The sequence below is a fragment of the Zosterops lateralis genome, assembly GCF_965231275.1.
Source record: "Zosterops lateralis genome assembly, chromosome: 22".
Classification (NCBI taxonomy): Eukaryota; Metazoa; Chordata; class Aves; order Passeriformes; family Zosteropidae; genus Zosterops; species Zosterops lateralis.
Window position 1 is genome coordinate 6,099,405 of NC_139782.1, and position 24,752 is coordinate 6,124,156.

Sequence of the window (24,752 nt, forward strand, 5' to 3'; positions counted from 1 at the left end):
AGGAACAGCTGGATCAAGCAAAGCACCAGGAAAATTGGTTCCATCCCTAAGGGGGGAGGGAAAAAGATTTGTTTTGTCAGCCCAGAGCTGTGTGGGATCAACTTCACCCCATGAAACTTTGATGTCAGAGTCAGGGAGGGCTCAGAAGGTCCCAGAGGGAGGGGAAGGAGCAGAGGGATCTGCAGAAAGTGTGAGGAAGGGAAGAAAAGGGAAGGGAAAAAGGGAAGGAGGTGCAGTGGGACCAGGGAGGTGGGGAGAGCTGCAAGTTTGGAGGTGGAGTAACCCTGCAGAATCTGAGCTGCTGTCCTCAGCTCTGGGGATGTAAATTGATGAGGTCATAGTGTTTTCCAGTTAGAGAAAAGAAAGTTAAACAGGGGAAAAAAAAGAAGTCTTCAGCTTGTTTTTCAAGAGAGGCGAAAACTCCGAGGAGCCGAAGGAATGGAGCGACTGGCAAAACTCCTCCTGTGGCAGATTTTGCTTCAGCAAAGTAAGTTCTGAGCTGCTGGGCTGGTGAAACTTGTTCTTGTTTCAGCTGGGAGGTTCTGAGCTGTTATCTTTGTGAGATTTTGTTCAGATTCCTAAATGTGCTCTGTTTTTGTCCGGGGAGGGGAGGGAGCTGTGGGTTTGCTTTGCTTTTTCTTTGGGGAGAGAATGGAAAAATGTTTGAGGCTGTTGGAGCTCTGTTCAGCATGTTTGTGCAATCTTTTTATTTTTTCCTATCAGCAAATTCAATACCAATAAGGCTGGGTGTGAGTACAGCCAAACTTTCACAGTCAGATTTATGTGATTTAAAGTTATTTTTTAATGTTTGAAGGAGCAGAAACAGCTGAGGATGTGTGTGTGTGAGGGTTCAGATGGAGGGGAAAAAAGGATGTGTGTTTTTTTCAGTTTCTTTTCCTCTTGTCAGCAGAAAGACAGAGACAGAATTCACTTTTGGGTAGCAAGGTGCAAGAAGGGAGTAGGGAGTGAGGAGCTGAAGTTTTTTTAGGGGCTGGTGACCCCCTAAAATTCTTCCCAGGCCTTTTTAAAAGGCTGTGGCTGACACTTGAACCCCTCAGCTCCTCAGCACTGAGGTGGAACAAGGTGAGGAGTTCTCCCTTTGGTCCCTAATTAATCCATTTTCCAGGGATTTGTACAATGCCCCAAGGCAAGGGTTAGGAATTGGCAAATGATGGGATCACTCACAGGGACAGGAGGGTGAAAGTGGCTCAGAAATTTGGGGTGTGGGGTGGGTGAAAGAGGAGGAGGAGAGGCCACAGCTCTGTCACAACCAGTCCAGTGACTCCCAGTGAGGTTTGGCAGAGCACCCGGGGCAGGAAGAGCAGGTTGAGCTGCTGCAGAGCCTCAGCTCCCACCTGGGCATGGAGGATCCCTGACAGAATTCCAGGTGAAATTTGGATTTACCTGGATGCCCTCCAGGCAGGCAGGTGATGTTTGAACCCACCCAAACCAGGATGTAACTCAATAGTGAGGATGGGAAGGGGAGAAGGGAGAAAATATCTGTGCTGTGAGGAAATATCTGTGCTGTGAGGAAATCTGTGCATGGAGGATCCCTGACAGAATTCCAGGTGAAATTTGGATTTACCTGGATGCCCTCCAGGCAGGCAGGTGATGTTTGAACCCACCCAAACCAGGCTGTAACTCAGTTATCAGGATGGGAAGGGAGGAAATATCTTTGCTGTGAGTAAATCTGTGATCCCACCTGAGCGTGGAGGATCCCTGACAGAATTCCAGGTGCAGTTTGGATTTACCTGGATGCCCTCCAGGCAGGCAGGTGATGTTTGAACCCACCCAAACCAGGCTGTAACTCAGTTATGAGGATGGGAAGGGGAGAAGGGAGGAAATATCTGTGCTGTGAGGAAATCCGAGCATGGAGGATCCCTGACAGAATTCCAGGTGAAATTTGGGTTTACCTGGATGCCCTCCAGGCAGGCAGCTGATGTTTGAACCCACCCAAACCAGGCTGTAACTCAGTTATCAGGATGGGAAGGGAGGAAATATCTTTGCTGTGAGTAAATCTGTGATCTCACTAGACCATGGAGGATCCCTGACAGAATTGCATTTTGGATTTACCTGGATGCCCTCCAGGCAGGCAGACAATGTTTGAACCCACCCAAACCAGGCTGTAACTCAATTATCAGGATGGGAAGGGGAGAAGGGAGGAAATATCTGTGCTGTGAGGAAATCTGAAGGGAAAACTACTCCTTCAAGTGTTGATGTCCTGTGTTTGGAATGGCTCTACAAACCCATTCCTTGGGCCTGCAGCCAGGGGGAAGCTCTCAAAGCTCACAAAGCTCACAAAGCTCAGCTAAAATCCCAGAAAAGCTGGGGGCAGATCCCTGAGGGATCCTGTCTGTGCCCCAGGTGGGGATTGGCTCCTTGCACAGACACAAAAGTCGTTCCTTTCTGCAGAGGCAGCACATTCCTGCTCTCTGCACGTTCCCACCTGCAGGGAGGGCTGGAATTGTTGTTGGGTGGGTGTCAAAAGGCTCTGACATCCCTTTTTGGAAGTGGGAGACTCTGCTGCTGGGAAAGTTGTCCCAGGAAGTCTTTTAAAAAATAAACAAACATAGAGATTTAGAGAAAAATCTCAGTTCAAAGCCTGGCTTGAGCATCAGTGGGCTTTGAAGGGAAATTCTGTTTTATTGAAGAGCTGAATCCTGCAGGCTGGACAGGAGGGGAATGAGAGAAGTTTAGGAGGAGCTGTTTTGGTCATCCAGATGAGCCCAGATGTTTCTCCTGGTTACTGCTCAGTGGGTTTTTTAAAAAAAACTGGCTCCCAGAGGAGAACTGGGGACATTCCTGTCACTGTCACCTTTGTGCTGCTACATCAAAAACCATCAGGACCTCTCAGCCCCCAGGATGGAGCCACTGCCACTCCCCAGAGGGACAATTTGGTGGCACAGGCTGCTGCTTTTCCCATAATTGTGTTATGACCCCACAGAGCTCATTAAACCCCCTCTAAACAGAGGGATTTTTGGGGGAAATGAGGAATCTGGCACTGAAAGATGTCGTGTCCCTCCTGCAGGATTTTTCTGCTCTGGTGGTTTTTCACCCCCCAGAATGAAGCAGGAACTCAGTGGTTGCAGCAGCTCTTGAATCCCAGGAGGGAATTCATGCCAGGATTATCCAGGGGACAGTTTTCTGTCCTTGTCCTGCTCCAAGGATTCTGCCTGGAGAGCTCTGAGAATGTCACACATCTTTCACAGCCTCAGCTTTTTGCTTCTAGTTTGCCCACAGGTTTTTGTGCCTTAATTCTTCCCATGAAAAATGGATGGGATTCAAGAAGTAAGAGCTGGCTCTGCTTTTTACAAGGGATTAAGAAATCGTTTTCCAGGCTGCTTTTCCTCTTCCTCTACTGGGGGGAGCACAGAGTATCCCTGGGATCCTGAGTCAGCACAGAACGTGTCAGGGGACAGCACAGAATTGTCTTTTATTGGTGGTTTTTTGTTGGGTTTTTGCTTTGCTTTGGTTTTTTGTTTTGTTTTGATTTTGATTTTTGGGGTGGGTTTTTTGTGTATTTTTGGGGTTTTTGGTGGGGGTTTTTTTGGGGGGAGGGGGTTGGTGTTCTTTGGGTTTTTTTGGGGTTTTGGGGGTGGTTTTTCTTTGTTTTTGTTTTTGTTTTGTTTTGTTTGGGGTTTTTTTGGTTCGGTTTGGTTTGGTTTGGTTTGGTTGGGGGTTTTTGTTTGTTTGTTTGTTTGGGGTTTTTTTGCGTGTTTTTTTTGTTGTTACATCACCCAAAGAAGACAAAGTGAACTTGAAATTCAAAGTGATTCTCCATCCCATTGAACTTGAAGTTTTAAAACAAAAGTTGAGTTGTGTGTTGACAGCTCTGGACCAGCTGAGGTTTAGCAGCTCCAGCTCCTGGAGCCCTGTGATGACAGAGCTCAGAGCTGTCACCAGGGGCACAAAAAGCTTTTTGGTTTTCCAGTTTTTCACCAAAATCCAGCTGACCCCAGTGCTGCAGTCCATGAGCTGTCACCTTCACTGGGCTGGGGCTTTATCTCTGTCTCAGAAATTCCCTTTTAAAAGCAGGGCTTGGTTGCTCTGCTGGTCTCCCACAGCAGAGAGAGGACACTGAAAAGAGAAAAAACCACCTCATTCCTCCTTCCCCTGCTGCTCTCTGCTCAGGTTATTGAAGGTCAGTTGTTCAAAATTCCATTTTCTCCAGGCGTGCAAGAGATCAGAGACATCCCAGATTCCTCAGATTTCTCAGTGATCTCATTTACAGCTCTGTCAAATAATTCTGAGCCTTACCCTGATGGATGTGTGCAGAATTCCAGCATGGCTGGGGAATCAGAACAATCAGTTCTTCCTTCTCTGTCTGCTGGAGTTCCTGTGAAGAGTTGTCCTTTTTATTTTATTTTTTTTCTTCCCTTATAGAATTTTGCTGCTTGGCTGCAATGTCACCTTTTTCTTTGATATTCACACCATTTTTTTTTGCATTTTTTCTTTAATATTTGCACCAACTCTGGATGATATCCTAGGGCAGGTTCAGACCCAAAATTTCTGTCCAGGCCCTCTGTGTGCACAGTGAGAAACCCTTTCTCTCCCACCTCTCTGTGCTGAGCTCAAATATTTAAATCCACCTCACCTAAAAAATGGCTTTTGCTGTGGTGCTCAATGTCAACCCAGCTTTGTGTGGCAGCAGCCAGCAAGTCACAAATCCAATCTTATAAAATGCAAAATATAAAATCCACAGGCTCTTCCCTGGTCCAAACAGCACACAGCATCTCCTGCTCACTGAAAGACACACCAAAAACACCTTGGAATGGCTTTTTGAGGCAGCAGCAACATCCCTGGCTGAAATTTTAAGAGTGAGAGTGAAAAGAACCCACAAGACATCAACTTTTCATGTCTAAAAGTTGTTCCATACCAGCCAAGCCCCTTTTTTTCACAGAAAGTTGTGTCTGGAAGTGCTGGAGAAGCTCCACCTGGGAAGGAGAAGGGAAGGGAAAAGGTGTTCCTTGCCCTGGAAGGTGCAGGGAGTCCAAAAAAGTGCCAGAACCAGGTGCTGGTGTGAAAAAAGGTGCCAAACCAGGTGCTGGTGTGAAAAAAGGTGCAAAACCAGGTGCTGGTGTGAAAAAAGGTGCCAGAACCAGGTGTTGGTGTGAAAAAAGGTATCAGAACCAGGGGCTGGTGTGAAAAAAGGTGCCAGAACCAGGTGCTGGTGTGAAAAAAAGGTGCAGAACCAGGTGCTGGTGTGAAAAAAGGTATCAGAACCAGGGGCTGGTGTGAGCTCAGAGCTTTGGATGGCCCAGCTTTTGTCCCTGGTTGGATTCACAATTCGGAAATCTGCGCTCTGTAAATTCCGTGTTTTTCCCATTAACTGGCCAGAGGAAAGGAGAGCAGCAAATGCCTTCATTCCTCTGCCTGAGCCAGCAGAGGATGTTTCTGTCCCACCAAATGGATTTGGCTCTGGAAGGAGCCTCAGCCACCCTTCCCCAGCTCACAAGTCACACCCAGAGCCACAAGGACATTGCCTGGACTCTGCTGTGCTGGCACCTGGTGGCCCCTCACAAGTGACACCGATTTTTCCTGCCTGATTTGGTGCCATGGAAGAGCTTTTTTTTAAAATAATTCCTTTGTTTTTCTAAGCTAAATTATAAGTCCTGCCTTGCAGAGACAAAGGCTGCAGCTGAAACATTTTGCAGTTTATCAGGAGAGACAAATGATGGAATTATGATGTCTCTTTTTTATATACAGAGAGCATAGACCTTGTCCAAGATGTAATTTTTCTCTTTGTGGTGCTGAGATTTTAAATGTAAGAAAAAAAAAGTCCCCTATTCGAAGTGCCTTTGAGCTGGAAGTTCAACAAACAGAGAGTGCTGCTCAATTTTTTTTGTTCTCTGCTCTCCCTGCCCAGTGTTTTGTGATAGAAAAAAGGGGAGAAGACCAAGTTTATTCTCTCAGTTTATTCTCTTTATTCTCTGGGGATGTGCTAAAATACCCCCAGTCTGGAGTTGAATTTGAAATTCATAAATTCCAGGGCTAAAAAAAAAAAAATAAAAATAAAAAATACAGCATTTATCTGGAGGACTTTGTGCCTCTGACATTAGCAGGACAAAACCTCCAATGATTTTGATGGGTTTGGCTGGGTGGGGAGATGAATGGTGGTGTTGTTGTTGGGAATTTGGGCTGGGAACCAAAATCCTGATGCCAGGAGACCTTCTGGGCCCCTCCCACACAAGGAGCAGGAGGGACTGGACCAGAGAAATGCAGAGAATCAAAGGAATTGGTTGATCTCTGGATGTGAGTGATGTGAGTCAGAGAGAGCTGATGCATCCAGAGCATCACAGAATTAACTGTGCAGACAAAGAGCGTGGCAGGAGTGGGAAATGGAGCAGGCAGATATAAACACCAGTATTGACAGGGAAAAGGGAATAGATGGAGCAATAACAGAGGTGGCTGCTGGCTTGGAGTGGGTTTGTAGCTGTTTTATCCTTTTGTTGTCAGTAACTCTGTTTATTTTCTGCTTTGGCAGGTTCTGTGAGCTCATACTCAGGTGAGTGGCATCTCTGTGAATCTGGCAGGTTCTGTGATCATGAGGAGGAGTGAGAGGGACCCTCATTCCACGGCCTGCACAGGGGCTTCCATTCCCAACTCCCATGGATTATTTATCCCATGCACTGGTGTCTCTAAACCTGGATTAAACCAGGGCTCAGGGTTAGGAAGGGTGGATAGGACAGCTCGAGTGTACACTCCTGATAACAGACATGAATGAAATCTGTGTGTTCAAAGTTTTATTTGTTAGGAAAATGTTCTTTTCCCTGATGGGGGGCACAGACCAGGCTCCCCAGGGAATGGTCCCAGCCCCAAGAGCATTTGGACATTGGGATGCACAGGGTGGGATTGTTGGGGTGTCTGAGCAGGGATGAGGTTGGATCAGTGATTTTCTGGGTTCAGCTCAGCATTCTTTGATTCTCCAGAAGAGTGCCCTGGGTTAGTCTTGAAACCAGAATCAAAAATGCGCAGAGATTCAACCTGCAGAATCAAAAACGAGCACCCCCACTACACTCCTCCTTCACACGCCATTAACTCCACAACCCTACAACTCTTTTTTTTTCACTTTTTCCTCCTGATTTTTCCCAGTCCCAGCTGATGCCTCCAACCCAACCAGTGTGGTGGTGTCAGTGCTGAACACAGGGAATGGTCCCAGCCCCAGGAGCATTTGGACATTGGGATGCACAGGGTGGGATTGTTGGGGTATCTGTGCAGGGATGAGGTTGGATCAGTGATTCCCTGTGTCCCTTCCAGCTCAGGAGTCTTTGATTCTCCATAAGAGTGTCCTGTGTTGGTCTTGAAACCAGAATCAAAAGCATGCACAGATTCAACCTGCAAAATCAAAAACAAGCACTCCCACTCCAGCTCCTCCTTCACACGCCATTAACTCCACAACCCTACAACTCTTTTTTTTTTCACTGTTTCCTCCTGATTTTTTCAGTCCCAGCTGATGCCTCCAACCCAAGCAGCAGCGTGGTGGTGTCAGTGCTGAACACAGGGAATGGTCCCAGCCCCAGGAGCATTTGGACATTGGGATGCACAGGGTGGGATTGTTGGGGTATCTGTGCAGGGATGAGGTTGAATCAGTGATTCTCTGGGTCCCTTCCAGCTCAGGAGTCTTTGATTCTCCATGGCAGTGCCCCATGCTGGTCTCAAAACCAGAATCCAAAACATGCAAAGTTTTCAACACTCTCACTCCAGCACCTCCTTAACTCCACAACCCTACAACTTTTTTTTTTTTCACTTTTTGCTCCTGATTTTTTCCAGTCTCAGCTGATGCCTCCAACCCAACCAGCGTGGTGGTGTCTGTGCAGAACAGGCTCTCCAGGGAATTGTCCCAGCACCAAGAGTGTTTGGACACCACTCTCAGGGATGCACAGGATGGGATTGTTAGGGTGTTTGTGCAGGGATGAGGTTGAATCAGTGATTCTCTGGGTTCAGTTCAGCATTCTTTGATTCTCCATGACAGTGCCCCATGCTGGTCTTGAAACCAGAACCAAAAACATAAAAAGATTCCACCACTCCCACTCCAGCTCCTCCTTCACACACCATTAACTCCGCAACCCTACAACTCTTTTTTTTACTATTTCCTCCTGATTTTTTCAGTCCCAGCTGATGCCTCCAACCCAAGCAGCAGCGTGGTGGTGTCTGTGCAGAACATCAGTGCTGTGCTGGGCTCCCAGGCCGTGCTGCCCTGCAAGAGCCACCGCATGGTGTGGACTCAGGACCGCCTCAACGACCGGCAGCGCGTGGTGCACTGGGACCTGCTCAGCTCCTACTACGGGGACAGCAGGATGGAGAGGCTCTGTGACATGTACTCAGCTGGGGACCAGCGTGTCTACAGCTCCTACAACCAGGGCAGGATCCTCATGCCCGAGAACGCCTTTGCGGATGGGAATTTCTCGCTGGTCATCAAAGGTGGGGAGGGTCTTTTTCTCCTTCTGTGGAGGGTTTGGGGTGTGGGAGATAGTGACGGTGAGAAGACTTTGAGAAGCTGTGAAAGGAGGCTTGAGGAACAGCAGAAAGAGCTGAGAAAGTGCAGAGAACTTAGAGTTCAGTCCTCATGCCCAATAATGCCTTTGCAGATGGGAATTTCTCGCTGGTGATCAAAGGTATAGACGATTTTTTCCCCCCTAAATAGTAAAGATAAGAAGGCTTTGAGAAGCTGCGAAAGGAGGCTTGAGAAACAGAAAGAGCAGAGAACTTAGAGATAGATCCTCATGCCCAAAAATGATTTTGCAGATGGGAATTTCTCACTGATCATCAAAGGTGTGGAAGGGTTTTTTTCTCCTCGCGTGGAGGGTTTGGGGTGTGGGAAATGGTGAAGGTGAGGAGACTTGGAGAAGCTGTGAAAGGAGGCTTGAGAAACAGAGCAGAGCACTTAGATCTTCATGCCCAATAATGCCTTTGCAGATGGGAATTTCTCACTGGTGATCAAAGGTATAGAGGATTTTTCCCCCCTAAATAGTAAATTTATAGTAAGTAAGTAATAATAGTAAGTAAATAGTAAATAGTAAAGGTAAGAAGGCTTTGAGAAGCTGTGAAAGGAGGCTTGAGAAACAGAGCAGAGAACTTAGAGTTCAATCTTCATGCCCAATAATGCCTTTGGAGATGGGAATTTCTCACTGGTGATCAAAGGTATAGAGGACTTTTTCCCCCCCTAAATAGTAAATTTATAATAGTAAATAGTAAGTAAGTAAGTAATAGTAAGTAAATAGTAAAGGTAAGAAGACTTTGAGAAGCTGTGAAAGGAGGCTTGAGAAACAGAAAGAGCAGAGAATTTAGAGGTAGATCCTCATGCCCAAGAATGCCTTTACAGATGGGAATTTCTTTGCCTTTAAACAGAAAGAGAATTTGTAACAACCTGAAAGTTACCTGGGCTTTTTGTGGCCCTTTGGTTGTGATTCAGTTCCTGAGCTGTGAATGGGCATTGTTCCTGTGCCTGCTCTCAGCTAAACCTAATAATAACCTAATTAATAGAAATGCCTTCCTTCACAAAGAGCAAATCAACTCAACAAATTATTTCATTTGGTGACCAAATCATTACATTGGGTGAGATGGTTTGTCTCTGCTTAACCCCACCCTGGTGATAAGGATGGCTTGGAACAAAGTGATTTACATCCAGACAAGGATTTGGGAAACTTCAAATGACACAAATAATCATTGTCCCAGTATAAAACACTGAATTCCTCTCTCTCCCTGCTCTCCAGGTGTTGCAGAGAGTGATGCAGGCACCTACTCCTGTAATCTTCACCATCACTACTGCCACTTGTACGAGACTGTCAAAGTCCAGCTGGTCGTGGCCAAGAGAGGTGGGTGTGGTGACAGCTCCGGGTTTTCAGGTGCCACAGGAGGTTTGGGAATCTCCTGGGGCTCTCTGTGCTTTCTCTGTCTGCTCCCCTGAGTGTCAGAAGGTTTATTTACAGACCTCTCTTCTTTCTTGGCCACACTGAGTCTGCTCAGCTCAGTGTTTGCTTGTGGTAATTACCAAACTGTCACTGCTGCAGCAGGAGCACAGCCCTGGTGACAATCCCCTCCCTGGTGACAATCCTCCTCCTGGTGACAATCCCCCCCTGGTGACAATCCCCTCCCTGGTAACTGTCTCTCCCTGGTGAGAATCCCTCCCTGGTGACAATCCTCTCCAGTTGACAATCCCCTCCCTGGTGACAATCTCCCCAGGTGACAATCCTCTCCAGTTGACAATCCTCTCCCTGGTGACAATCTCCACCCCATGGTGACAATCCCCTCCCTAGGGACAATCCCCCTCCAGGTGACGCTCCCTCCCTGGTGGCACTCTCTCCCTGATGACAATCCCCTCCTGGTGACAATCCCCCCCTCGTGACAATCCCCCTCCAGGTGATAATCCCCCCCTAGTGACAGTCCCCCCCTGATGACAATCCCCCTCCTGATGACAATTCTCCCTTGGTGACAATCCCCTCCCAGGTGCCAATCCCCTCCAGGTGACAATCCCCTCCAAGAGACAATCCCCACCAGGTGCCAATCTCCCTCTAGTGATAATTCCCCTCCCGGTGACAATCCTCTCCAGGTGACAATTCCCTTCTGGTGACAATCCCCTCCAAGTGACAATCCCTCCCTGGAGACAATCCCCACCTGGTGCCAATCTCCCTCTAGTGATAATTCCCCTCCTGGTGACAATCCTCTCCAGGTGACAATCTCCCCAGGTGACAATTCCCTTCTGGTGACAATCCCTCCCTGGTGACAATCCCCCTCCAGGTGGCAATCCCCTCCAGGTGACAATCCCTTCCTGGTGACAATCCCTCCCAGGTGACATTCTCTCCCTGGTGACAATCCCTCCCAGGTGACACTCTCTCCCTGGTGACAATCCCCCCCATGGTGACAATCCCCCCTCGTGGTGACAATCCCCCCACTTGGTGACAATCTCCTCCAGGTGACAATCCCCCACTTGGTGACAATCCCCTCCAGGTGACAATCCTCTCCAGGTGACAATCCCCACCCTCCCTCAGCCCCAGTGACCTGTTCTCTGGCTGCTGACCTTGCCCTGGGCAGCCTGCACTAAAAACCCCACCTGGAGTCCCCACACCTTCAGCCCAGCTCTCAAAGCATTGGCAGCTGCATGGAATCCCCACCCACCCATTAAAATCCATTTAAAATCCATTTAAACCCCTGGATAAGCCCAGTGGAGCTGCTGGGGTGGGAGTGCATCTCCTCTGCTGCTCCCACAGTGCAATAAAAACACCCTGAGAGCCCCAATCTGCTCCTCTGAGCTCTGGCTCCTTCTGTTATTCCTTTTCAAGAGCCAAACACGGAGCAGTTGCTGCTTCAGCTCCTCCAGTAATTGAGGGCCTTTTGTGGGCAGGAAAGCATTTCCTGCTCAGAGCATTGGGATGAAGATCCTCGTTCCATTCTTAGCCTGTGGAGGGAATTCGCTTCCTGCTTTCTGAAGCAGGAGATTAACTCTGAGTTAGGAGGAGGAGGAGGAGGAGAAAGTGGCTCTGCTTCATGAAATGTAGAGGATAAAGGTGGTTTTTTTTACTGACTGCTGAGATAAGTGTGAAAAAGCCAGGGTTGGTCATGTTCATGCACGTTCAAGCTGTGCCATGTGGGGCTTTTAGGATTTTGGGAGGGGGTGTGTTATAGGATTGCAATCTTGTGGGGTTTTAGGATGCCAAGGGAGCAGTCTTAGATGTGCCTGGCTGTCCCTGACATGTGGAATTCAGGATTCCAGGGTCTGAGAGGGATCTCAGCTGTGTCCTTGACACTTGGAATTCAGAATTCCAGGGTCTGGGAGCAATCTCAGGTGTGCCTGGATGTCCCTGACACTTGAAATTTAGAATTCCAGGATCTGGGAACAGTCCCAGGTGTCTCTGAGTGTCCTTGACACTTGGAATTCAGGATTCCAGGGTCTGAGAGGCATCTCAGGTGTGTCCTTGACACTTGGAATTCAGGATTCCAGGGTCTGAGAGGCATCTCAGGTGTGTCCTTGACATGTGGAATTCAGGATTCCAGGGTCTGGGAGCAATCTCAGGTGTCCTTGACATGTGGAATTCAGGATTCCAGGGTCTGGGAGCAATCTCAGGTGTGCCTGGCTGTCCCTGACACTTGGAATTTAGAATTCCATGGTTTGAGAGGGATCTCAGATGTGTCCTTGACACGTGGAATTCAGGATTCCAAGCTCTGGGAGCCATCTCAGGTGTGCTCTTGACACTTGGAATTCAGAATTCCAGGGTCTAAGAGGGATTTCAGGTGTCCCTGACACTTGGAATTCAGGATTCCAGGGTCTAAGAGGGATTTCAGGTGTGCCTGGCTGTCCTTGACACTTGGCTTGGAGTGGGAATTTCACATCAACCGTGTCCACGAGATCGTGACAGAGAATTGGCCTAAAAGTTTGGCTGATTTTGGCCAAGGAAAGGAAACCCGGGAAGGAAACTTTAAATCTTTTATGTGGGAGGAACAGGATGGGTGGGGAAAAAATGGATGGATGAGGCAAAATGCCCATTCCAAGGTTGGAATTCAAGGTTGGATTCTAGGCCAAGGGGCCTAGACCTGAGCCTCTGACTTAGGCAGTGATTTTAACTCCTTGGAAGAGGAAAAAAGGGCCAAGTCACCTGGGATTTCTGATTTCAGCCTGGGCTGTCCAGAGGTGTGAACAACATGTCAATATATACTATAGTCAAGTTGTCAATATATGCTATAACTTCCCTAGAGGGAAAAAAAAACCACCTCACATCCATGCTAAGCCACTGCAGATGAGAAAAAATGGGGAAAAAACTAGGGAAAAACAACGGGATGGGTGGGAAAAAATGGGATGGGTGGGGAAAAAACGGGATGGGTGAGCAAAAAATGGGATTGATGGGGGAAAAACGGGATGGGTGGGGGAAAAATGGGATGAGTGGGGAAAAAACAGGATAGGTGAGGAAAAAACAGGACGGGTGAGGAAAAAACGGGATGGGTGAGCAAAAAACGGGATTGATGGGGGAAAAATGGGATGGGTGAGGAAAAAACGGGATGGGTGAAGAAAAAACGGGATGGGTGGGGAAAAAGCAGGATGGGTGAGGAAAATATGGGATGGGTGAGGAAAAAACAAGGGGATGGGTGGGGAAAAAAGGGATGGATGACAAAAAAATGGGATAGGTGAGGAAAAAATGGGGAGGGTGAGGAAAAAACGGGATTGATGGGGGAAAAAATGGGATCAATGGGGGAAAAGGGATGGATGGGCCAAAATCCCCATCCCAAGGCTACCTTTCCCCTCCAGACGAGGAGGCCAGCGAGTACTGGGACGGCGAGAAGCCGGTGCTGGTGGCCCCGGAGGGCAGCACGGTGACCCTGCCCTGCGTCAACCACCAGCACATCTGGACAGAACGGCACAGCGAGGAGGAGCAGCAGGTGGTGCACTGGGACAGGCAGCCCCCCGGGGTGCCCCACGACCGCGCCGACCGCCTGGTGGACCTGTACGCCTCCGGGGAGCGTCGCTCCTACGGGCCCCTCTTCCTCAGGCAGAAGATGAACGTCACCCGCGGCGCCTTCGCCCTCGGGGATTTCTCACTGAGGATCTCCCACCTGGAGAGCGCCGATGAGGGGACCTATTCCTGCCACCTGCACCATCACTACTGTGGGCTGCACGAGCGCCGCATCTACCACGTGGTTGTCACCGAGCCCGAGAGGGAGAGGAAGGTGGTGAACCTCACCACGCACGGTGTGCCCCCGGCTGTAGGTGGGTGGTTGCTTCTGTTGGGGGTTTGGAGGAAATCTCAATGAGAAAACACAGGTTCTCACATTTTACTTGGATAAAATCATGGCGTTCCTATGCCTTCTTGGCATCTACCACGTGGTTGTGATGGAGCCGTAGAGGGAGAGGAAGGTGGTGAACCTCACCACACACGGTGTGGCCCCCAGCTGCAGGTGGGTGGTTGCTCCTATTGGGAGGAGGTTTGAAGGAAATTCCCGTGGGAAAAAGCAGATTCTGTCCCTTTAGTGGGGTTCCTCTGCTTTGTTGGCATCTTCCACATGGCCATGGTAGAGGGAAGTGGCCAGGCATGGCCTCGGCTGCAGGTGGGTGGCTGTTTCTGTGGGGGATTTGGAGGAAATCTTGCTGGGAAAAGGCAGATTCTGTCCCTTTAGTGGGGTTCCTCTGCTTTGTTTGCATCTACCATGTGGCCGTGATGGAGCCGTAGAGGGAGAGGAAGGTGGTGAACCTCACCACACACGGTGTGGCCCCAGCTGCAGGTGGGTGGTCTCTCCCGTTAGGGATTTGGAGGAAATCCCCATGAAAAAAGGCAGATTCTGACCCTTCAGTGGGATAAAATCATGGAATTCCTCTGCCTCGTTAGTAGACACCATGGTTGTCTTGGTTTGTGGGTTTTGGTGCAAATGGTTGGTTCACAGCATGTTTTTTGATAAATAAATTTAATGCCAGGTTAATAAGACTAATTCCAGGAGGGATTTCAGGGTTTGGAAAGGACTGCCCAGGGAGGTGGGGGAGTCCCCATCCCTGGTCTGGGAGCAATTTTAGGTGTGCCTGGCTGTCCTTGACACTTGGAAATCAGCATTCCAGGTGTATCTCTGACATTTGGATGCTCATGCCACACGCTGGGCACCAAAATCTGTCTTGGTTTGGAAAGACGGGTGTGAGCTAAGGAAGGCAGGAGTTTCTCTTGAAATGGGAAATATAACCCCCCTCCCTCCAAATTATTTTAATTTTGAAATTAAGGGGCTCTCAGGCAAAGACATGGGAATAGGAATAACAGTTCTTTACTAGGAAAATTAAAATAAATATGCAGTAGAACAAAATAAAAAGTTCTGACAGAGTCAGAACACTCCTGACCCCCTGTTGTTGCTCAGGGTGTTGGTGTCAGTCCAGTTAAACCCTCCTGCAGTGCCACATGTGGCTCTGGTGGAGCAGAGATGATCCTGTAGAAGCTCCAGTGGTGCTGAGCTGGGTCTGGTCTCCCTCTGGGAATCCAAACAGGCTGTGCTGGGGTTCCCAATGCCAGGTTTGATCCAGGTGGGAATTCTGGGCTCCTCCCCCTGGGCTGATGGAATTGTCTCAGCCCTGCAGTGAGCCTGGATGGGCCATGGACAGCAGAGATCCCCTGCAGGGAGGATAAAGGTCCTGGAAGGGATAAAGAACAGGAACCCACCTGGTTTGAACAGAGGATATTCCCCCAGAATTATGAGGGACAGGTCCTGGAAGAGATAAAGAAAAAAACACTTCCCCAGCTGGTTTTAACAGTTGGTAACAGAATACAAACTTCTGGTTACATCTTGCATTGCAACTTAAGACAATGGTTTAGTTGATGAGGAGCTGTTGGGTCATAGGTTGGATCTTAAAGGTCTTTTCCAAACTGGCTCATTCTGTGATTTTGTGGACTTTTAACAGAGAGGTTTTCCACACTGTGAGAAGAATCCACAGGTGCATCTTTGGGGCTCTAAAGAGCTCGGCCAGCTCAGCTCCAGTTGGTTCCGAGGTGTTTCCATCACCTGGAGCTGTGAGGATGCTGTGGGGTGTCCCCCCATCACCAAGATTGATGCCTTAAGATTTCAGCTTTTATATTTTTATCATCTATTTATAACCCTGCATCCATATGGAGTGTTAACTACAGCTTTTCCCTTTTGGTCAGACACAACAATTCCTCTCTGGGCCTGGGAATCAGGGACACCTCACTGCCCTGAGAGATGTGAACAGGAATGAGGGTCAATCCCCTTTTTGCAGCCCCTCTGCACTGCTGACAGGCCCTGAGACACCCAAACTGGGTTTGGTTTATATTTTTGTACATCTCTCTTTTCCCTTTTTGTTGTCTCCCTTTCCTCCAGGCCTTTATGGATGAGGAGAAGGGGCGGGCAGGGGTTGGTGCAGCCTTTGCTGTCCCAGCTCTTCTCAGCAGAGTTTCTCTCCCCTCTGCACGGATGTTTAGGCTGTGCAAGGTGCCAGACCATGCAGGATCAACCACCAGGAATTTTCCTCCACCCTTCAGCTTTTTTTTTTTTTTTTTTTTTTTTTTTTTTTTTTTTTTGGTGTGTGTGTGTGCCATAAACCAATTTTCATATTTTCCACTGCACTGAGCTATCATCTGTCAGCCTGTCCAAACTCAAAACCATCAAGCTTCGTTCAGGCAGAAAAATAAAACAAAACAAAACAAAACAAAAAATCCCAAGTTTAATATATATATATTTTTTTAAAACCTTTTGGGTATCGTTCTTTATTAACACTTTAAAATATTCATTGTGTTTTAATATTTATTGGCTGTTTAATACAGAACTTTGATTTGCTTCATACATTTTTAAATAGGTTTATTCTCCTGCAGAAACTGGCTTTCTCAAGTCATAGAGACCTAAACTTTTTTTTTTCCCTGGGGCTGAGGTTGGTGTCCAGAAAATCCAGGCAGTGCTGAGGAGAAGTGGCTGGAGATCCAAATATCAGAATTCCTGCACACAGCCCTTGAGAATGGGAGCCAGAATTTGTTTCCAGAGTAATTCACCCAGAAATTCATTCCTGGGTGTTGCCCTGAGCAGTTCCCTCACCTGCCCAGGAACGAGGTGGAATCTCTGAGTGTTTTCACCTGCCTGAATTTGCCTCAGTGCTGGAGGAATTTCCCCTCCTGGCAAAATTCCACTTCCACTGTCCCAACCAGCAGCTTTGCCCCCCTGCAGGCAGTGACCCCTCAGAAAAATGTGCTGAGTCCATGGGAATGTGCAAAAACTGGAGACATCCAGAGGTTTTCCTTTCCCAGCCCAGCCTGGGTGCAGCAGGGGAGGCTGAGGCATTGCCCCATTCCATTAAAACTGCCTGGAATTCTCCTGGGATACACAACATAAACAGGGAGACAACAAAAGCAAAGCAAGGAGGAGTTTTTTTATTTGTTTTTCAGGCAGCAGCCTCAGCTCCTGGCCTTGCTCCAGAGCCATTCCCAGACAGGGAACTTCATCCTGTTTGGAGGAGAAGCAGAGAAAAGCTCAGTGCTGCTCTCAGGCTCAGCAGTGTCAATGTGGTGAATATCTACTAAAAGAGTATTTTTACTCAAGATTTGCTCTGCAGCAGGTGGATGAAGGATCTGCTGTGTCTCATGATGAGTCCTAAAATATTGTCAGCCCTGGTTTGTGGAGAGATCTCCACTTTTTTCCAGCAGAAGAATTTGGGGAAGGTTGTGTTAAGGCACCTCTGGTCTAGGTTTTCCTCCCCTCCATCAGGATTAATTCCCTCTGGTCCAGGTTTCCCTCCCCATCGTTAGGATTAATTCCCTCTGGAATTAATTAGGTTTCCTCCCACCCCACACCATCAGGATTAATTTTTCAGTGGTCAAAGTGAATTTGGGGCAGGTGGATGTGAGATGTGCTCATCATCAGAGATCAGATCTTGGTTACAGAATAATCCCAGTTTAAATTCTGGAGCAGAGTGAGGAGGGGTCTGGGTGCTCCTGCTCTGCCCTCTGACAGTCACTGGTGTGGCTGAGCCCTGCCTCAGTTTCCCCAGTTATAAAATGGGATTTATTCCACTGCCCAAACATATTAAATCTCAGTTTGTTGTCGCAGTGACCTCCTCAGTGTTGCCTAAAGTCCAACCCAGCTCTTGTAGTTGTGTGGGAAAGCAAAAATCCAGGAATAGAATCCTTGTGTTTGCTGTGGCACCATCTCATTATGGCAGAGAGGAGCCAGGGGAGTGACAGGGCAGAGCTGTTACTTGTGCTGTTTGCAGCTTTGCAAGTGGCTTCCTTGGTCTGAATTGATCATTTTTTTTAGCTTGGCAGGGTGGAAATCCCAATTTTTTCCCAGCACTGTGTGCAGGGAGCACAAGGCATCTGGAAATCCAAAAAAAAAAAAGCAAAATGCTGCTGGAGTGGAGCACTGGGCCACCAGAACAGGCTGCTCAAGCTTTTTGATTTTCTAGGACTGCTGTTGGCGTTAGCAAACAACCAGCTCTGCTTTCAGAGTGTTCATTTCAATCTACTCTTGCCTGGTTTGATTTTATTTTTGCTGGGTTGGTGTTTTTAAACGCTGGAAACTGCCCCAAAAAAAACCCAGTGTGCCAGCACTTCCAGAAGTGTCAGAACACATCTGCTAAAGGCTCCTGTGGCTTTTGGGGTTTTTATTCCCACTTTTCCCATTATTCCCTCTGGGTAATTAACAGGGGGATCTCCCAAGGGAATGGGAGGTGAGGGTTCCATCCTGTTCCTCTGTGAAAATTCCCTGTAAGGGGTGAAGGTTTGGAAGGAAAACAAAAAAAAAACCCTCTCCCAGCAGAGTCTTGTGGGATTCCATCCGTCCCCAGGCTGGCTTTGTCCATTCCTCTGCCTGTTGCAAGCAGAGAAGTCATTTCCTCTTTACATGTGTAAAACATTGACCTATTTATTTGAGATCTAAAAAAAAAAATCCACGTTAAAAGTTTTGAGTTCCCCTTCCCCCTGAGCCGTGGAACAGAAATTCTGCTGCACCTACAAAAGGAATGGAATCTTGGCTTTCCTCTGTGGGATTTTATATTTTTTTTTTTGTGGAGGGGAGTGGGTTATTTAGATTATTGATTTTTTATTTAATTTCAAAGGAAGCTCTTTTTTTTTTTTTTTTTTGGCCTTGAAAACTCTTCCCACTCCATAAATTATAACCCTTGGCAAGGAGGAGCTGCTGTCTGGAGCCAGAGCAGCGTGGAGTGTGTGTTGAAAGGGACCCAGAGGAGGGTTTGGTGACCCTCTGGAAGGTTTGGGGCTGGCTGGGATGGCTTTGCTCTGGAATTCCCCTCTGCAGGAACACTCTGATGAGCAGGGATCGCTGATCCCAGGGCAGAATCCTGTTAAATCCTGGGTATTATCATCTGGTGAAGAGCACAGCATCTCCCACCTGCCAGAGGTGCAGGGGGGTGTAAATCAGGCATTGATTTGTCCTTTAATTGTTGCAATTCAGGAGAATTTCTCCTCCCTGAGTGTTCCCACCTGTCATCCTGCTTTCCACAGAATTCACAGAATTCACAGAATCACCAGGTTGGAAGAGACCTTCAAGATCATTGAGTCCAACCCAGCTGTGACACCTCAACTAAACCCAGTGCCACATCCAGTCTGTCCTTAAACACACCCAGGGATGGTGACTCCACCACCTCCCCAGGCAGACCATTCCAGGACTTTATCACCCTTTCCATAAAAAACTTTGTCCTGATATCCAACCTGTATTTCCCTTGGTGCAGCTTGAGATGTGTCCTCTCCTTCTGTCAGTTGTTGTCTGGAGAGAGACCAACCCCAGCTGATACAATCACCTTGCAGGGAGTTGTAGAGTGATGAGGTCACCCCTGAGTCTCCTTTTCGCCAGGATAAACAACCCCAGATCCCTCATCCCTTCCTCAGAGGGTTTGTGTTCCCAGCCCCTCTCCAGCCTTGGGGCCTCCTCTGGACACACTCAAGTGTCTCAATGTCCATCCTAAACTGAGGGGCCAGAGCTGGACACTCAATGTCCATCCTGAACTGGACACAGCACTCAGTGTCCATCCTGAGACACCCAGAACTGGACACAGCACTCAATGTCCATCCTAAACTGAGGGGCCAGAGTTGGACACTCAATGTCCGTCCTAAACTGGACACAGCACTCAGTGTCCATCCTGAACTGGACACAGCACTCAATGTCCATCCCAGACTGGACACAGCACTCAATGTCCATCCCAGACTGGACACAGCACTCAGTGTCCATCCCAAACTGAGACACCCACAACTGGACACAACAGAATTCTCTCTGGATGCCTCTTCCCCTGACTCCCTGTTTTTCCTTCCCTCAGATCCAAACGTGGTCAGGGGCCACAATGTCATCAATGTCATCATCCCAGAGAGCAGGATGCACTTTTTCCAGCAGCTGGGTTACATCCTGGCCACTCTGCTGCTCTTCCTCGTCCTCCTCATCATCGTGGTGCTCGTCACCCGCCGGCGCCGGCAGAGAGGTGAGTCCTGGCAGGAAAACCTGTCCTGTGCTGTGGGAGGGACATGGTCCTGCAAATAATTCCTGCAAGGGACACTGCTGCAGGCAGGGATCCCCTCCTGGAAAGCCAGGAACCTGCTTTGGGGGGAGGATTTGGGGTGTAAAAATATCCAGGGCCTTGATTTTGTAGAATTGTTGGGGTTGGAAAATATCTCCAAGGTCATCGAGTCCAGGTTTTGGTTCAAAATCACTCATGATTTGCTGAGCTGGTCGGTAGAAGGGAGGAGAAAATCCCCTTAAATTGGGATTTATCCCTTGGGAACTCAGCTGTGCTGGGTGACCCTGTGGGGTCCCATTAAGGGTCACTGGGAGCTCTGGGTGACACTCACAGGGGTGGCTTTGGGTACAAATAATTCCTGCAAGGGACACTGCTGTAGGCAGGGATCCCCTCCTGGAAAACCAGGAACCTGCTTTGGGGAGGATTTGGGGTGTAAAAATATCCAGGCATCAATTTCATGGAGTTGTTGGGGTTGGAAAAGACCTCCAAGGCCATTAAGTCCAGGTTTTGGTTCAAAATCACTCATGATTTGCTGAGCTGGTCGGTAAAAGGGAGGAGAAAATCCCTCTAAGGTGGGATTTATCCCTTGGGAACTCAGCTGTGCTGGGTGACCCTGTGGGATCCCATTAAGGGTCACTGGGAGCTCTGGGTGACACTCACAGGGATGGCTTTGGGTACAAATAATTCCTGCAAGGGACACTGCTGCAGGCAGGGATCCCCTCCTGGAAAACCAGGAACCTGCTTTGGGGGGAGGATTTGGGGTGTAAAAGTATCCAGGGCCTTGATTTTGTAGAATTGTTGGGGTTGGAAAATATCTCCAAGGTCATCGAGTCCAGGTTTTGGTTCAAAATCACTCATGATTTGTTGGGTTGCTCTGTAGAAGGGAGGAGAAAATCCCCCTAAATTGGGATTTATCCCTTGGGGACTCAGCTGTGCTGGGTGACCCTGTGGGGTCCCATTAAGGACACTGGGAGCTCTGGGTGACACTCCCAGGGGTGGCTCTGGGTGCCAGAGCTCTGCACTGGCTGGGGCTGCTCATTCTGCTCTTTCCTCCTCTTTAGGTTATGAATACAACGTGAAGAAATATGGAGAGTAAGTATAATGAATTATAATTGAATTAATATTATTAATTAAGTTAAAAATGCATTAAAATTAATTCATGCCCCCCCTGCTCTGCCAAGAGCCTAAACCAGCTGAAATTCTGATGAGGAGGAGGAAGTGGAAGGAAGAAATGGTTTGTGGGGCTGATTTGGCAATTGAATTTCCTCTTTGGGAACTGATTCAGGGTTGGAGTTTCTGTGTTTTTCCTTGGGAGTTGGTGGGAAAGGAATAATGCACAGAATCTGCATTGGGGCCAAGACCATGGGCCTGGGCTCCTCCAGACCTTATTTTATATTATTAAATATAAATATTTATATCATTAAATATATTTATGTTTATATTGTTAAATATATGTTATGTTTATATTATTAAATATAAATAGTTATGGCTTAAATGTAATATTGAGGCTTTTTGATTATTAAAGTGGAAAAGGTAAGGAAATTCCAGGATTGGCTGCCCGTTGTTCTAAGAGCTGGACAAACACATGGGGAAAAATAACTAAAAATTAAATAAATTCTCTAAAGAAACATTAGAAAAGCTCTTGTGAAAAGGTGTGGAAGGAGCCAGTTGTTCAAGGATGGGGCAATAGCATTTTCCACCATTACTCCCTTTGCAGGAAGGATGTGAATCTGAAAGAGTTTACAGTGGACACCACAGACCTGACCCCACACAAAAGTGAAGACATCAGGCTGGGTAGGTATCCCTGGCAAAACCAGGTCAAAATCCTCCTAAATCTGAAATTTCTAATGTTTTGAAGTGACTTAACCCATTTTTTAACCTCTGGAAGTGGAATTTATCTGACCATAATTGGGTAAAGAGAAGTCCTGGGTTCATTGAGTTCATTGTCTCCACCTTCTGTTGAAGCCAAATTTGGTTTAACTTTGTGATTTTTCTCCTCCCTGGATGTCAAATCATTCAGTGAACATTTGGGGCCTTTCTGTCAAGATCTGCAATTAGGGCAGATAAACAGATAATTTTAACAGATAACAGAGAATGGGAGGAAGAAAAATTGCAACAGAGGCCCTGAGATGGAAAAGAGAAAATCCAAATCCCCCTGGAACTTGTGGTAAAATGAAAAAACACTGAGAAGAGGGGAAGGGAGATCATCTCACACTGTGCAAAAGTGGTTTTTTGGATTTATAGGACTGATTTGGGGAATTTAAAACATTCCTGAGGAGAGATGCTGCTCCTTGCTGGGGTTTGAAGGTGCAGCATTGATTTTATTGTGTCAATAATCGATCAGGGGTTGGTTCTTGCTGGGATTTGGAGGGAATTTATTTCACAAAACTGATGCTCCTGTCTGCACCTCCCTGAGGTTCCTGGAGCACAGCTCACACCAGCTGCAACCTGCTTGATGAGCCAGGAAATAATTGTCCCTTTGGTTTCTTTATTTGCACCCCCAGCAAAGGTAAAACCACCTTTAAAAGAAAAAACTGACAAGCCTTAAGCCCCAAGAATTGCTGTTAAAACCCCAGTAAAACAAGAGAGAGACAAAATTGGGATTGAAAAAAGGAATTGCAGAGGGTGGGGTTGCAAAAAATCCTTCTCTGTGTGTCCCAGCAAAGCAAAATCTCTGGATAATTGCATCCAGTCACCTCCAGGTGAGCTTTGAGGAGAGATAATCCAGAGCTGGAAGGATCTGTGAGGAGCAGGGAGATGAAGTTTGCACAACTGATTCATGCCAGGGGCTAAAATGAGCTCAGAGCTGTTTTCCTGCTGAGTAACTCCCACAAATAATTCCTAGAAATCAGAGGTGCCAGACCTAGAGCACATCAAGGAAGGACTGATCACCTCTTGTCTCGCTCATAAAATCCCTTTTTGTTTTCTTTCCATCTCCTGATGCCTGTGTGAATTCTGCAGATTACAAAAACAACATCCTGAAGGAGAAGGCTGAGCAAGCCAGAAGCTTCCCAGCAAAGAACATTGATTTAGACAAAGGTAATCATGACTTTCTTCCCCCCTTTAATTGGAGACTTTCTGATGGGCAGCAGGAGGGAGGAGCAGCCCAGCAGTGAGTGGCCAAAGAGGAATGAGAATCCTCATGGCAAAAGCAGGAATGAGCAGCTCAGCTCCTTTCCCATCCTTTCATCACTGAGCCACAAGATGCAGGCAGTGATTAGGCTTTTAAAAGCTTTGGGCATGGCACAAACTGGATTTTTTTTTTTTTTCTTGATTGGAAAAAAAGAAAAGCCTGGCAGGGCTGGAACTGTGCCTGCACTGCTGTGACCTCAGAGGGAGGGAGATGGAGCCCAAAAAAATGTCCTGGCGTGGCTTTTTTTTGGGCAGAAAGAGAGTGTTTGGAGCTGAATTAATTTATGGCTAATGGGCAGTTGCTTCAGCCAAGAAAAGCACAGAGCTCGCCCTCCCTGGGGGCTGGATCTCCCCTTGCTGATGCAGGATTGATCCCCAGGGTTGTGCCTCTGTCTGTAGGACAGCACTTCTGTCCAGCCCTGACATTCCATGACTCATTGCAGGGGAATTAGGATTATTTAATAAATGGGGCTGAAATGACACCAAGCAGGAGAATGTCCAGGAGCTGTCCCTGATGGAATTCTCCTGTTGGTTTTTTTTTTTTTTTCCTCCTGCATCCTGCAGGGTGGTGGAGCTGGGAAATAATTTATTTACCCACAGTCTGTCTCACTTGGGGGGCTGTTGGATTATCAGGGTTGTGAGTGACTACAAGGAATAAGGAATAAAGGAATAAAGAACAAGGAATAAATCCATATTTCTCTAAGGAATAAATCCATATTTCTCTAAGGAATAAATCCATATTTTCCTGCTTCTTCGAATGGTTTAAAGTCTCTCTGCTGCTGCTGATCCTTGTTTCCATTTGGTTTCAGATTTCAGGAAGGAATATTGTAAATGAAACCCTCCCAAGCTGCTGGCTGGACCAGAAGCTTCCATCAGAGACAGAAAACGTGGGACAGAGATGGCCTTTCCTAATTCCATCTCCCTCCAGTTCCCACAGGATTTTCCCCACATCCTTTTCCCCCCACACAAAGGTGCAAATGCTTCATGAAAAGAGTTAAACTGCCTTGTGTGCATTTATGGGGTTGGGTTGCCTTTTTTTTCCCTCCCTCTCTGTTCTCCCAGTCCTCCCTTCCCCTTTTCTCTCTTGACAATTATTGTTGGATTTTATGCATCAATGAGTTTTATGAGCTGAATCAGCAGACTTTTTTTTTTTCTTTTTAATTTTTTTTTTTTTTTTTTTTTTTTTTTTTTTTTTTTTTTTTGCTTTGATGTTATTACTTTAAATAAAACCACCTGCATCACTAATCCTGCTCCATCATTACACCAGGCACTTTTTCCATGTGGTGAATCCATCAGGAGAACAATGGCAGAGGCTGATCCCTGTCCTGGGCTGGCACAAATCATTTCTTTGCACAAAGAGCACAAATGGCAGGGAAAAAAAACCACCTCATTTTATCCCTGGGGAAATGTAAATATACCAATAAATGTCAATATCCTCATTTTACAGGGAAAAGGAAGCACAGCAAGGGCTGAAGGCTCAGCTCAGAGCTGAACTCTGCCTTTTACAGGGCACAGCAAACCCAAGGTAGGACCCAGCACAGGGAGATGCTGAAAGGGAGCAGAGGAACAGGAATAACAGGAATTTTCATGGATTAGGGGCTCAAAAAAGGAGTCCAGGAGGGGGATGAGTCCATTCCCATGGATTTTGGAGTGGATTCCTGAGGAACTGAGGCTGTGGGTTGGGTTCTACCTA

The 24,752-nt window shown here is 47.4% G+C and overlaps 1 protein-coding gene across 1 annotated transcript; it reads left to right on the forward strand.

Moving 5' to 3' along the window:
- On the forward strand, positions 1–24,288 carry MXRA8 (matrix remodeling associated 8). Its single transcript, XM_083876868.1, is given in 10 exon segments — positions 1–487; positions 490–510; positions 8,110–8,421; positions 9,714–9,815; positions 13,238–13,696; positions 19,733–19,891; positions 20,989–21,019; positions 21,645–21,721; positions 22,889–22,966; positions 23,869–24,288. Coding segments are annotated over 10 exon segments (1,314 nt in total). The 5' UTR covers positions 1–438; the 3' UTR covers positions 23,895–24,288.
- Positions 24,289–24,752: the final 464 nt, after the last annotated feature.